The sequence below is a fragment of the Patiria miniata genome, unplaced genomic scaffold (assembly GCF_015706575.1).
Source record: "Patiria miniata isolate m_02_andy unplaced genomic scaffold, ASM1570657v1 HiC_scaffold_9, whole genome shotgun sequence".
NCBI classification, from domain to species: domain Eukaryota; kingdom Metazoa; phylum Echinodermata; class Asteroidea; order Valvatida; family Asterinidae; genus Patiria; species Patiria miniata.
This window is the reverse complement of record NW_024037076.1, coordinates 27,657,663-27,672,675: the sequence shown is the minus strand read 5'-3', so window position 1 is coordinate 27,672,675 and position 15,013 is coordinate 27,657,663. Positions and strand designations below refer to the sequence as shown.

The 15,013-nt window shown below is 41.5% G+C and overlaps 1 protein-coding gene across 1 annotated transcript in view; it reads left to right on the top strand.

Moving 5' to 3' along the window:
* Positions 1-3,241: 3,241 nt before the first annotated feature.
* LOC119720204 (protein mono-ADP-ribosyltransferase PARP14-like) overlaps positions 3,242-15,013 on the top strand; it is a 35,247-nt gene continuing 23,475 nt past the window's right edge. The window contains exons 1-5 of the mRNA XM_038189792.1: positions 3,242-3,679; positions 11,214-11,359; positions 11,694-12,101; positions 12,757-12,943; positions 14,421-14,672. Coding sequence (XP_038045720.1) covers positions 3,469-3,679; positions 11,214-11,359; positions 11,694-12,101; positions 12,757-12,943; positions 14,421-14,672 — 1,204 coding nt within the window. The 5' untranslated portion in view covers positions 3,242-3,468. The remainder of the gene's footprint in view (positions 3,680-11,213; positions 11,360-11,693; positions 12,102-12,756; positions 12,944-14,420; positions 14,673-15,013) is intronic.

Here is a 15,013-nt window from a genome sequence, read left to right as displayed (position 1 = left end):
AAGCTCACACCTCTGTGCACGGCTTTTTTTATATAAACATTCAAGTTCATGGCCCAGAAAATTCCCAAATTTGCAATGAAATTGAGGGCATACAAATTGTAATTTGGCCCGCGTAGGCAATTCTGGGTCTATTTACAGGTCTACGCCATTACCAGATCCTCTTATATTTAGTTGGTACAGGGCGCCCTTACGAGTTCATGAGTGAAAGCATCACGTAAAATTTTGTCAAACTTCTAAACGTTATTCACTTACATGTACCATTGGCAAGGTGTGGTGTATGTTAAAAACTAAGACCATGTTCTTACCGTACAGCGTCCGGTTAGGTGACGTCATCACTGAGTAACCGCTCAGATATATATATTCCCACTGAATAATTATTCAGATACAAATATGTAATTTAACAGCAGCATGTCGCAAGAAGGCGCTGTTATAAGTGATGACGCCATAAAAACCATTGTTCAAAACATGTCTCTAAAGAAAAGGAAAGCAGTCTTAGGAATACCACTACTCTGCTCATAAAAAAAGAAGGTATTAACGCATCATTTCGTCAGCGTTTTCACAAAGGGACGAATATACGTCCAAAGTCATTTTTTCCCCGATATTCTTTTTATCGGGCGAAATCTTGGCGAAAATCCACAGCATATAACGAACCTTTTGGTGAAGTTTTTTGGTCAAAATCGGGTTTATGTCAATGAAATCATGACAATCAATGTATGGAAAATTGCACTTGAATCGTATTTAAAGTTTTCACGATCAGACACATTCTAAGTTTATCATGTTGTTCTATAGAACAAAAACAACGCGCGTGTAGGCGTTTGAGTTTTTAAGAAGAGACGTATTGAATTTGCCCAGAAACAAAACGCGCGTTTTCACGAAGAGACAAAAATGTCAGCGCGTAATGGGTATGGGCCAATTTGCCCTGCAAAAACAACGCGCGTGTGGCATTTTAGGTTTTCACGAAGAGACGACTCTCTATGGAGATTAATTACTTCGCTTACTCCAAAAGTAATTGTTCTATTATTCTGTAATTGGTACATTTTTTTAATTTAAGAACTCAGCTTACTATCTGTATAAAAAAATAGTCAACATATGCCCTAAAAATTGGCGAAATCGGCATTTCCAAAAGTGACCAACTTTTTTCTGAGAACCACTGTTCTCAAGTTTTTCTGAGAACCACTGTTCAACACCCCGTAGCCAAATTCGTTCCTTCGTGAAAACGCTGACACTCTGATTGAGGAGAGATGTTGTAAACTATTTAAGTTTGGGCCACCGTATTCCAGATGACGACATCATTACGTCACTTTGACTTAAAATTTTGTTTGCAGCATGATTGTCTGTCGACTGACATTTGAAAAGTTCATGAGGGTCGCGTGAGTGCAAGTCTGAATTTTGTGATTGCTTGACTTTGACCATCCGATGACCATGGAAGGAAGGAAGGAAAAACGAAAAAAAAATAACATCTTTATTTTAATTGATAATCATTGTCTGTGTATTTGATGATATTTTCATGTAATATGATAGTATTAAAGTGGCAATAATATTTAAATGACATTTGCTTAACCATTATTATCAGTGACTGCTTCAATGGACTTTGAATTAAGAAGAACATGATTTCCAGTGTCCTAGTTATTTTGTGTTTAGCATTTTTATACTCAGTATATAGGGATTTAATTTGCAAATTATCCTAATGTATGGTAGATAGTCGATTATAATTACATGCAAACATTAATCGTGTTTGAACTATGAACTCTTCCAAAGCAATAATCAGTACCTTTGAGCATGTTATCAATACAGTTCTTATTCCATTTTTTAAACATTATTCCTGGGTTAAGGGTAGGCCTTTAGTGTTGTTTTTAAATGTGGGATCGAATGGTATGTGCTTCATGTTGACTTTAAATTTACATTCAATGATTTGCAAAAATGGTCTAGGCCAAAATTGTTAACCACAATAGAGGACCGATTTTGAATAATTGGATTGGTTTCGTAAATACTTCTATTGTATAAGAGTAAAGTGTGCGCAAAATGTGACAGGTACTTTAAATTTACTTAAAAGTATTCTTCAAAATATTCGTTGAAAGCATCTTTGTTTCGTTTGACAATGAATCGGTTTTTGTAGCAATTAATTTGATTAATTATGATATACAGTACAGTATGCTTATATGAATTATGAATACATGTCATATAAACAGAGCTATCAGTTGTAGTCAGCCGTGTGTCTTCTCATGCTCATTATGTTTATTATTAAAAAAAGGTAAATAAAGTTGATGAGAAATTATGAGAGCCATTATTTAATCTTTAGATATCAGTTAAACAAATGACATGTAGTTTGAGATATATTTCAGATATATGATTATGTAATAAAACCGGAGTAGGTAAAACAATTAGGTACTCAAGGCGCTGGAAATTATGTCTATTATTAAAGAAAGGTAAATAAAGTTTATGAAAATATGACACCCATTATGCAATCTTTAGATATCAGTTAAACAAATAACATGTATTTTGAGATGAATTTCTAAGCAAATTTTATTTCGAAGTGGTTGTGTGAAATCGGAGATGGTATGCATGAGACTTCAGTACGTATAAGCATAAAATTAATAAGCGAGTTTCAGTGCTCGGCCATTCCAAATTTGTTCACCAAAAACATGTCTGCTGTTTTCTGTTTCTTATTGGTATTCTTTCACATTGGGTAGATATAGAAATGAAAATAATTTTCTGACAAAGGAACGAGAGTGAAAGTTGTGATTAATACTTTAACAGCCGTCGAAAGTGTTTTTGGGCAGCTAGGAAAAAACAGGATGCTAAACGGGAACAAGAGGACGTATATCGCGTTTTGGAAATTACTCAATTGTACTTACATCCCCATTAGAAAAAGAATTCTGTTAAATGTATACCGTTTAGAATGCTTCGGTGAAATTAAGACAGACGTTTACAAGAATATGGACTAATTATGCCACCACCATATGAAATGTGACACTGTCCCTAAACGGGGAAGGTTGTCTACAAAAAGTGGTTATGCAAAATGTAAATCTACACGCGAATATTTCATTTACTGGAAAAGGTGAAAATAATTTGACTCTCTTTGGTCTTTGGTTTTAAGCCTCCCGCCTTTTTTTTATAAAAAGGCGCCCCCAAAAATGAAAAATTTGCATCCGTTATTTTACATTAGCATACAATCATAGTTTGAACATTGTACTTAAGGTCATGGACTATGATACAGAGCCTCGATTGTAGGCAATCGTGCCTTACACCTCGGTTTAGACTTCAACACAGTACTTTGGGAATTCCCGTTGTACACAATAACCAAATATTAGTTTGCAGTGCGTTTCATATTCGGCATATAAATACAGGTGTTCAGTCAACTAGTGTGGTCTTGCTGTACATAATGTCACCATAACCGTTTTGCTGACCGTGTAACCGTTTAGTGCCTTCACGACAGTCCCTTTACAACTGGACACATTAAAGGCTATTATGGCTGCATTTAACCAGCCACAGAAAACATCTGTATTCGTTCGCGCTCCCCCAATCGGATCTGATGCGCAGCAGTCCGCATTCCGTGACACATTATGGATCTATTTCCAGAAGAAACGAGTGAGCAACGACAGCGACGTACAGGATGTGTGTGTCCTGTCCTCTGACGATGAGGCACTATGGCTGAAGGTTACTTTCAACGGGCCGTCTGGTGAGTTGAATTTCTTGCCATAAGTTGAATTAGCGACAATGACCTCCTCTTTTGAATTCGATGTGCAACTGCGTCATGTAGTAGCCCACAAATATTTCCGCAGTGTATCTGTGTGAAGATTTCAAAAGAAGAGGTCATTGTCACCACCATGGTTTATTATAAAAACGGATTAGAATTGCGCCATTGCTTAGAACACTGCAGCCCATCTGGATAAATAATACGTCGTGGGAAATAGACATTATTTTAGTTGCACAATTTATGGAATGTTTTTTTCTGTTAATTTCTGGGGCCTAACAATAATTGAGGCCTAACAATAATTGAAACCTCTCCAAGCTTTTGCTCAGTTAAATATTTGTGCATATCTAGTCCAGCCCCTAAACAGTATGGCCCCTGAATTAAATTATAAGGGTTATGTACAGAGAAATATTTTGTGAGTCGCGTGATAGTGGGAATTCCCAAAATCGCAATGTGAAAATTCCCCCATTGAGTTATTGGGTATGTGAACTTTGCACCCGACTCCGGAGATAAGCTAGTGCAGACGGAGGCTGAATTTACTAATTACCAACAAGGTATCACAAAGTGTTCTTTCAGCAAAACGAAAACAATTCACATAGGGATGTTTGTGATTTTTTTTTCGTTTTGCTGAAAGAACACTTACCTTTTTTGTGATCCGTCGACAGAAATTTAAAACGGTGTTTGTGTTCAAAACTTGAAAAGTCGAGTGATTTGAATGATTCTTGTACTCAAACAAAGCCTATTAATTTGGCTTTAGTATCCTTCCTTTTGAAAGCGCTTCATGCAGAACTTCATTAAACAAATGGTCATGCCTTTTGGGTTTCCTTTTCTTTACTCACCCTGTATATCAGTAAACAAATTATTTAAACGTACACGGTACTTCCGGTTTGTTGACGTCATCAGTTAAAATGTTCAAGCTACATATTCATTTAGTTCAGACAGGATAAACGTTCATCATGCAGTGAACAGAACCTCTGAAAATATTGAAATTACAATTATTATGTGTGTGTATCAACAACACATAACTTTCGGTTTGATGTCTTCAAATATTTGGAAGCCCAATGTCAACATTGGACAGGGTAAAAAAAAACAGTACGAACACAGTCATTGGACACGGATCAAATGACGAATTTAAATGTAAAGGAAAGAAAACTGATCAATTTTGAATTTTCCCGAAAAAAAATCCGGTCTGATGACGTCACGATTCGCAAAGTTCTTTGAGGTTGTACGAAGAATATAAGGGCAATTTTGTAAAATTGTAACGAATGGTATTTAAATTCAAAAGTTTTATTTATCTTTTGACGTACCGCTAGAGGGCATCCTTTTGGGTAATGACGTCTTCATGCCAATCTTTGTTTGACATTCCTCACTAATTATTTGCATAAATTATATAACTAGAGTAATGCTTCGGTTTTTAAGCACCACTCGGGAAGAGACTCGATTTATGTTCAAAGTTACAAGTTCATTTCCAGGAAAAAAAGAAGAAACTAGAGGTTAGCGTTTCTTGAGTTACAAACGCAGAGTGATCGGGCAGACATCTGTTTCATTAAAGACAGCCCACTTAAGTTATGAATATTTTTATCTTGGAACAAAGGATCAAGAAACCTCTCAGTACAGCACGGTGGTGCAACGCAACGCACGACATAATGGGAGACGTATATAAGCACACACACTGCAAAATGGAAAGGGTGACGTGACGGAACGACGCGACACCTGAGTGTGTACAGAAACAATGGAGAATGCGTGGCGGCACAACAGTTGAGCCGTTGCGTCGCATGTATTGGCGTCGCATGTTGAAAAGGCGACACGATGTGTCGTAAATAGTTAACCATACAATTTGTCCCATAGGTTTTAAACACGTTTTCATTGTACAAGCCACCTTCGGAACTGTTTTTTTTTCAATACGATCAAATTTGAACTTTGCATAGTTATTAACCATCATCTGAAGATGGGTCAATGCGACGTCATCAGGGGTCACGTGACGTCAATTTTAAGGTTCATTTTTACAGTCCTGTAACTATTTTACAGTGACCGCAATGCGATTCTGGTATAATTACAAACCAAGATTTCCGCCAAAACCATCACTGACTACGGATCAACAACATCTTTCAACATCAGTAAACACAGCAGGATTCTGGAGTCTTAGCACGCCAAGTTTCCCGCAACAATCACTGACACAATGGAATGAACAACCTGATCCGCGCCAACACTGAGTCACGTGTTAGACGTTGAGACCATACGGTTGAACAGTCCGAAGACGCTCCATCCACAAAGGAGCTAAGACTTACCCGACTTCGGAACCGGGATGATATTAATAAAAATGCACCACTGATCTGGTATTTCCCCATTCTCATATAACTTGTTGACAACGTCGAGTACGAGGTCGTCGATGGGGACATACTTCAGGACCTCTGGGACGACACTATCCTCCCCATAGCACTTCCCAGCCTTGTACACCCCCTTTTGCCTTGATATACTCCTCGTGGTTGAATGGACCATCCACCATGTCCAGGTCCTTGAACACTTGTTCCACCTCCACCTGAGCATCCAACACCTCTGGTTCAGCACCACGAAGGTTTTGAAGTGGTTGTACCATGCCTCAACCTGTCGCTCATCGGTATCTCCCTTGATCTGAGAGGGATAAGGAGACTTTCTACCAGTAATCTCGTTGATCAGCTTTCAGCTCATCGCGTGCATTTGGTCGACTAGGACCTTCTTGTTTGTAGTCTGCTACAAGATATCTGTAGGCCATCCGATGAGGCTTTCGCCCACCTCTTCGCCTTGGGAACCTTGTCCATGCAGACCTCCGCGGCTCTTCGTTTGCTTTCACAAACTGGTCATAGCGGTCGGTTGAAGATTCCCGCTCCTCCGTCAATACCTGGAGCCGATTGTGAGCTTCTATGGTGTACCTCTCCTGTAGGTTCATGTTTCCCTTGAGCTTTCCCCATTTGTACTTCACCCTTCTCGTGACTGCCTTTCTCAGTGCTTGGAGGCTGAGACGCACCTTCGTCACCACAACTCTATGATCTGATCCTACCGTAGCGAAGATAATGTGGGCGCAAGAGATAATTATGCTGTTACGCCATTTCCTCCTGGTCACGATTTCGACCCTGCTGGTGACAGCCACGTTTACAGCCTTCCCTCTCGCTTTTCTAACAGCGTGTTGTTGGCAAGAAGAGAGTAGTTCTCTATCGGTTCCAGCAGACGCACCCCTTCATCAATCGTGACTTGATGAAAAGTGAAAGGAACGTCTCTCTGACCCAGGCGAGCATTGTAGTCTCCAAGGATGGCAAGGAAGTGATGCTTGGGAACAGCCTCTACCGCTCGTCTTACATCATCACAGAACTTCCTCTTCTTCTCTTCGAGTGCTAAGAGAGTTAGCGCTTAGGCCACTACGGTGGAGAGGACTGGATTGATTTTGAACATGCAGTGATTACTCTACAACGATTAGCAACCTCTGTGCCTCTCTATACTCAGCATGTGCCCAACCCAACCAGTTGCCGCCTGAGCTTCGTTTCTCCAAGCCGAAGCCGTGACAAGGTTGTAAAACTCAATCATGTTGGTAACCACGATTTCTCTTATTCCATCAGCAAGCACCCTCCTGTTCTCCTGGATCCAAGACAGGGCCACTCTGTGTCTCCTCATCCTATGCACTAGCTCCTTGACCCTCTAATTGTCCTCCCTGATTTGTTTACACATTCATGGTGGCATTGAGTCCAGCTCCTCTTACATCTTAGTAGCGCGTCGGTTCTCCGGCACCCGTCAGCTGCTCCCCTTCCCAAGGCATCTTGTTCCTTGGGGTTTGATGGAGCACCATCACGATGTTCACAAGATGAGCGTGCACGAATCCCCTCGACTCCGGCCCTGGCAGTATACGATTCTTCATCGGATTTACGATCATGATTGGGCTTTTTATTTGCGAAAGTAGTGCTCGGGTGGTCGCAACTCCTCTCCTGTGACGGGTGGTTTGAGATAAGAGTTTTCCTTCTCTTACGAGGGCTGCCTTGCCAGGTTTATGAGCCCCTCCTGCCCAGGTTTGGAATCCAAGTGGGATCCCAGGACTATTTGACCCATATCCCCGGGCAGTGGTTGACATGGCACCAGGGCGTGTCCACATGCCGGTGAGCCTGAACACCATGTCTCTTGGGCCAACTGCTGCCCCAAGATCTCCCACAGTTCAGCCTGGGATCGCAAGATGCCAAGTTACCGTGTGCTGCCACGAGGACTGCAGGTATCTTGATGTTGGAGAGGCTATATGTACTGGCAGGGGAAGCGTTACGCACTCGGCTCCCCTTTTGACCACAAATGGGGCTAGTCAGCGGCAGCAGCGTAAGATAGAAAGTGGGGTGTGCAAAATTAACTACGACTACACTATTGCACTAGACGCCTCATACACACCATGTGAGGAGCACTATATAACAAACTTTTGCCCACTTTCACACTAACATCATGTTCATTGCCCTCATTTTCCTTATCCAATTGTTTTCCTCAGCCTTCCCTATTTTCACCCCCTTTTGCCAATTTATACTAATGCCACTTTCATGACTACTCTATTTTTCCCCCGGCATCCTTCCTTCCTTTAACCCCTTCTGTTCCTTTACCAGCACAATCCTCTGTTTCATTATCCCATTTGATCGCCACCCACTGGTTTGCTGACACTGGTTTGTTGGAATGTTTCTCATTCCAACCCTGCATGTTTGTGTGTTCCCTACATGTTGTATTTTGTTCCTCTGTCATTTGCCTCTAAAGAAGTCCTTGCTAAGACCCCTTTTACACAGGGCAGCGACCTTTGGGACTCATAAAACTGGCCAGGTCGCTGTTTATAGAGGCTCATAGGAGGCCGAATGGTTGCCTAGGTCGTTCAAAGGTGGTACACAGGATGTTCAGTCATCGCTATGGATGCCATGGTCGTCGTACAGATTTGAACATGTTTAAAACAGTCGCACAAAGATCGCCGAGGAGGCTGGTTGCTCAAAGGTGGCTCAAATGAGACAGAAGGCAGGCACAAGCATTGCCGTGATTGCAGAATGGATGCACAATGGTCGGCCTATGGTCGCCACGTAATAGATCCGTTCAGTTGCAAATTTAAAGGGCCTGTCACATTATATGCGCTCTCATAGGAGACCTTACGGCGACCATTTCTTTCCATAAATTTAACAATCGCAGCGAGGACGCAACAAAGTGACAACTTTCTGTCTCAAAGAAGCTCAAGCTACCTTCATACTGTGCTCTTCCCGCGCCTACGATGCGTTCAACTCGCTCTTTATGCGCCCCTGTCAAGCCAAATTACTCGATCTAGTCGCTGCCGCTGCGCTGTCACTGCGCCCACACTACGCTCTGCTCACTGTTGATACGTCCTAGTAGCATGCGTCGCGCTCTCTATTCGACCAAAATACGCTCATGTGACGTCACTTGCACTGCATAAATACCACGACAAAACGGTCAATACAAAGTCCAGTTTAAAAAAATTATTCTACAAGTTCATCGCAGTCGAGTTACTTTCTCATGAAGACTACGTCGACTGCCTTGCGCCTAAGCTGTCTCAATGCCATTTCAATGTCGCACGATTCACGCTCGCACAGCGCCCGAGTTGCGTCATTACGGCGCCCTGGCCAGAGCGCAGAGGTGTTGCTCATCAGAGACCATTAAGACCCTCTGGCGCCCATCTGGCGACCTATGTAGCTGTCGCTGCGATCTAGAAGTTGTTGTTGCGCCCTAGCTATTTTTCAAGGACGCAGTGAGAGCGCATATAAGATCGCAGACAGTGTGACAGGGCCTTTACCGACAATCTGGGCGATGCTTCTGCCTCCCTTGTGCCTCCTTTGGCCGACCAATAGCGTGCATTGAACGATGACTGTGGCGACCGCTGTGCCTCCATTCTGCGACCACGGCAACCCTTGAGCCACCATGGCCGTAGGTTGCACAGGGGAGGCAGGCAAGTGGCTCAGTAAACGCACAGGTCGGCGCTCGAAGCTCGACATAAAAATGCCCGAAAATTGCAGTTTCGGTGGTTCAAGGGAGGCACAAGGATCGCTGGAGCAGTTACATAGAAACATGATTATCTGGGCTTAGGCGACCATAGAGCGTCCTGACCATTTTTTGGTCGCTCATAGTTTGTACAAAGGTCGCAGCCCTGTGTAAAGGGGGCTTAAGGATGAAATATTAGGCCGCTTTAATTTGTTTATATTCTTTTTCATGAATTGTTAATCTGATGGGGTAAATACCTTATATTAGCATAAAGCAACATTCGAAGATAAGTGAGTTGCATTATTATAACCGTGCGGTAAGTTTATTGTTCTCATGTTATGGCATTACGAATATTTAATGAGGCAACATTGTAGCCATATTATCTCAACAATACGACGATTCCAGTTCTTTACACAATACATTATCTTGATCTGAAAATGTGCCTTCTGGAATTTAAGGGTCACGACCCTTACTTTCTGTGTTACCAAAGTGTTAATTATAGACTCCGATTATTATCTCTCACTAATTATCACTCTGTTGGGGTTAATACCTTATGAGCATGAAGTGTCATTCAAAGATAAATAGTTTTTTTATGAAGATTACCGTATTTAGCCTTGTATTCTAATGTTATTAAGTCAGGAATAAGTCGGCAATTTCGTGGTCATCTTCTCTCAGTAATATGATAAGGTATGAATGCCAAGTCTTTGCATATTGCATTATAGTGTGTTTAAGGTGTGCCTCCTTAAATGTCAAGGTCATTTGACCCTTATTTCCGGTGTAACAGGAAGTGCAATTTTAAAAAGTTACAGTTTTTTTGACAAATCATAAAATCATTCTGTACCATCCAATAGACAATCAAAATATTATGGGAACAATCAAAATATTATGGGAGTTGTTCAGTTACAACCACAATCTCTAGTGAACCATTAAAAAGGTATATTTTTGTCTGGAGATCGCTCAAATTTAGATTTTGATATTGATTGCTTACCAGCTCTGGGTCAGAGAAAAAAAATCCACATAGTGCCCTTACACTTTATGGAGATAATGTTCATTGTGAACCCCATTTGTTTACATTCGGCTCGGCAGCGAGTTTTGTCCTACCTGTACATTTTTCCAGGAGTGAATGAAGCCATGGAATTTCTTCGCGCAGTAATTACATGCAAACATCAATATTGATTATTGAAAGTATGGTTATGTGAAGGTTCACATTCCAATTTTTAATGATCTTTCCAACTAATATCATATCGCGGTAAGCGCGTTTTCGAGTCGAGGATGGTGCGTGCTCTCTTGAAAGTGTCCTTAAACAAAAGTCATTATACATTTTTTTTGGGCGGCATGTTTTTATTTTCACATGATGAATGTGAAACAGAGTAATGTTTTTGTATTTACACACCCACTGATATTGTCGAACACAAGCAGTGATACTCACTTACATAAATTTCGGATTTAATTTTCCCCCTCCTTTTGAAATTTTTTATTATTATACTTCCTTTGGGAGTCGTGATTTTGGATGATTTCAACTATTGTTTGTGTGTTTTGTTATTTTTCACAGGCGTTAATGCCGTTTTAGCTAAAGAACACCACGAGCTGATTTGGGGGAAAGAAACTCTTCCTCTTCAAGTTCAGTCGTTCTTCCCAGGTTCAGGGTTCGCAGCACCACCCGTAGAATCTGATTTAGATATTGAGATTCTAAATTGGGTGGGTATTAATCGTAGTGTATAGCAGCCCGAATTATAGACACTTCGGTATCAATGTTTTTGTTATTGGTTTAATCGGCTTTCCGTTTTTAATAGGTTATTGTTTTTAAGTTACATTCCGCAGGTCCAGATTATTAGCAGTAAAATATATTATTTAGTAATTTTTTGTAATAGTGCTGTTTCTGTCAACGGTTTGCGGACTTTCTGTTTTTAATGAGTTATCAGTTTCATGATGAGTTACATTTCGCAAGTTTCTACACAGATATTGGTCAGACTCTGTGTGAAAACTTACACATTTTGAACGGTTTTGAAAGCAGGACACATTACACATACAGGACGATGAATTTGGCGCAAGTACAGGCGGGGCTTGGCGTGCTGAAAGTATATCTGATCGCTCCCTATCATCTCGGCACGAGGGCAACCCCTTTGGCAGGTCAGCCGGCTGGAGGTCGCATCAGGCCAGCTGCTATGAGAAATCGACACATACACCTCATCACGCTCGAGACCCCTTTGAGCCATGTTTAGCGAATTCTCCAGCACCTTCACCCATGGCGCCTGTTACTGCGTCTCCATCTACGGCACCTTTGAAGGCTCCTGGCCATCTTGATGGAAACTCCGCAAGGGACAAGAGTGCACCTTCTGCTCTTCAGATGGGTCTACGTGAAAGGGTTCCAGGCACCGCTGTTCGTACAACTCTTACCCGTGAACACAAACCCGTTCCCGCAGAAGAGGAGGGGAAACGGGTATGTATAACTGTGCTACATTGTAGTGTGTGAAACCCTCCATTTTAGATTGAAGTTGTACATTTTGAAAGTAGACCGTCGGGCAGGCCTGAAAAGATCGTGCTGTTGGATAAAGCGTTGTATCTCCGCCCTATATAACAGAAAATCTTTCTAAAAAAATGAACATCATGATCCTCTAAAAGTCTTTGTGCAAATCAACGACTAATTACAATATCACAAGTCAGGAAGTAAAGCTGTAGTTCTACGTCATTTTGTATTACCATTAAATATGACCTGTGAATTTGAGTATGATGTCATTCCTGAAGAAAGTTTTGTTGCTGCCGTGGCGTTGCAGAACTCCATACTGTTTTGGTACAGAAGGAGAAGGGTATACATCACAACAGGTTGAATGGCATTTTAAAGGCCAATCCTCCACGAATTCCTCCTAGGAATTAATCTGCAAAGCCAGACAATAACTTGGCAATATCCTCCTTCGGACCACAACATTTATTGTCAAAGGGGAAATGTTGTGTTTCGAAAAAAAGCCTTTCAGAGCTAGCACGCAAACATTAAGCCTATGACGTAAATGTATTATTAATGTTGTCGAAATGTTTTTGCATGCAGTGTACAAATTAATTAATCATCTCTGTGATCGTTTGTGCTTGATGACTCCTAGGATAACCAAGGCCAGGAAGAGGAGTGCGTTCATATAGTTGAAGTGACCAGTTTCAAATCCACAACATCGGAGGAAATGCTGCGGCTGTATTTTGAGAGTCCGCGTAAATCTAAAGGCGGTGAAATAGAAACGTGGGAGATGGACGCCGAAACCGGGACCATCCGAATTAAATACAGCAACCCATCAGGTATACCCTTGTATGCGCGTTGTCCTTGTTTGATGTGTGTCCTAAATGGTGACTGACCTCACGGGTGTCGCTACAGGGGGGTGGTGGTAAGGGGGTCTCCCATTAGTCAATATACACAATCATGGTGTTGTCGGCAAAATAGAAAATGAAGAATGGAGAAGGAAGGGGAAAGGAAGAGGAATGAAGAAAAAATGGAGAATGTAAATAATAAACACCGCTGCTCAAAACCCTGCCAAGCTAAAATCAGGTTCTGCAACCCATGGCAAAAGATTGTAGACATTCTGTCATGTCGGCTTGAGCTGCCGCACGAGGCGCTTTATATACGGCGGTTGACAGCTACAGCTGTGCAAAACACACGCACGTGCTCGCTCGCAGGCAGTTACGAATTGAGCTGATTCTTAGCGACGACTCAAAATCATGGATCAAGCTAAAAAAAGGGCAAATCTCGAATGACAGTCAAGAAACAGTTTTGATGTGATGTTTGTGATGTAATATATCAAACTTTGATGACCCATCTCCATCTCCTTAAGGAAATGCCTCAGATTGCACCAAAGAGCGTCAACAATCCACAATTTTCCCGGGGCCCTTTAGCGGGCCCCGGACCCAACGCACTCGGCGCTTTACGCTCCGTGCTCGCCGCATATATAAAATGTCACTTTAGGATTTAAAGACCCCCAGTCTGGGTTCAGGGAACGGGCCTGATCACGGTATGCGGACACGTACTGAGCGTGTGCACGCTGTTTTGCGACGAGTAAATGTCGAAAACTTTTCAATATAATGATAGGGCTAGATTTTGACGATCATTTACTTTTGAAGTTGAATTTATCCCACTGAAAAATTAAATACATTCAAAGTAATCAACATAATAATTAACCATTCATATATTTGTGGAAAAAGTTAGAAATGACGTTAAAAGGATCATTTTGGGCGGAAAATATGAACTACGCACATTTTGCGTGACGGTCCGTCTGCAAAATTCATGATGGCACCCCCGCCCCATTCAAAATGGTCTAGGACGCCCATGACTGTCCTCAACGATAAACGTTACAAACGTTTGTATATTAACGAAAATGTTATAGATGGGGAAGTTGAGGAAACATTCACTAGGTTTTTTTCTTCATATTCCTCTGCATTCACCTGGTCACTTGGCAAAGTCATAGAGGGAAATGAGCTTTATATATTGTCTATGTTAAACAACTGTTAGCCGGATATTTTGATCAAGCAGATTTGTTTGATTAAGATCTAAATGTAGACTGCTTCCTAATTGCTTTGACCCACTGAGATGGCCTAGGCATGCCAGGTTCAGATATATATCTCTCATTAAATGAAATTCTTTGCTATATTAGGCAATTGCAGCTGTCTGGAAACAGTTACATTGTATTACCCAAGTTGTTACCAATTCAGGCAAAACCTAATGTCTGTTTTTAAGTGACTTGATCGTCAACACTGGGCTTATGATATGATGTTTTATCCGTAGTTGCAAGAGCGGTGGCGGGGAAAACTCACAAGCTCGGAGGCGTAAAACTGTCGGTGAGCCTGTTTGTCAAGAGAAAAACCCGCCCTCGTCCAGTCAAGAAGCAATGCTTGGTTCTCAGAGGGATCCCGGATGGGTGCCCTATGGAGCATGTGGAGCTTTACCTGGAGAACTGCTCTGGTATGGATGAGCCAATTGTCAAGTACGGGGAGAAACCTGGAACAGCATTGTGTACATTTGCACAAGACATCCCAGGTAATTAGTGTCATTACCATGATAACCATATACAGGGTGTCTCACAAAAACCGAACCCTTTCAGATCGGGTAAATATTTTTTGAGTTATGGCCAACTCAAAATAAGTGCCGATATTTCATTCTGTCCACAGTCTCGATTGTCATTAATTTTTGTAAGGAACGTAAGGGAATTGGGGTGGGGGTAGTTTTGCTTTCTTTAATTTTTCAATCTCCATTTATTTTGCTGATTTTATGTTTAATTTTTTTCCAACAATGTACATGTATTCCTTTGGAAGTAATGGTAGTCCTGAAAAGAACTGTTTGATTAACTTCTTAGATGTTTACTTTGCTGCTTTGCCTCT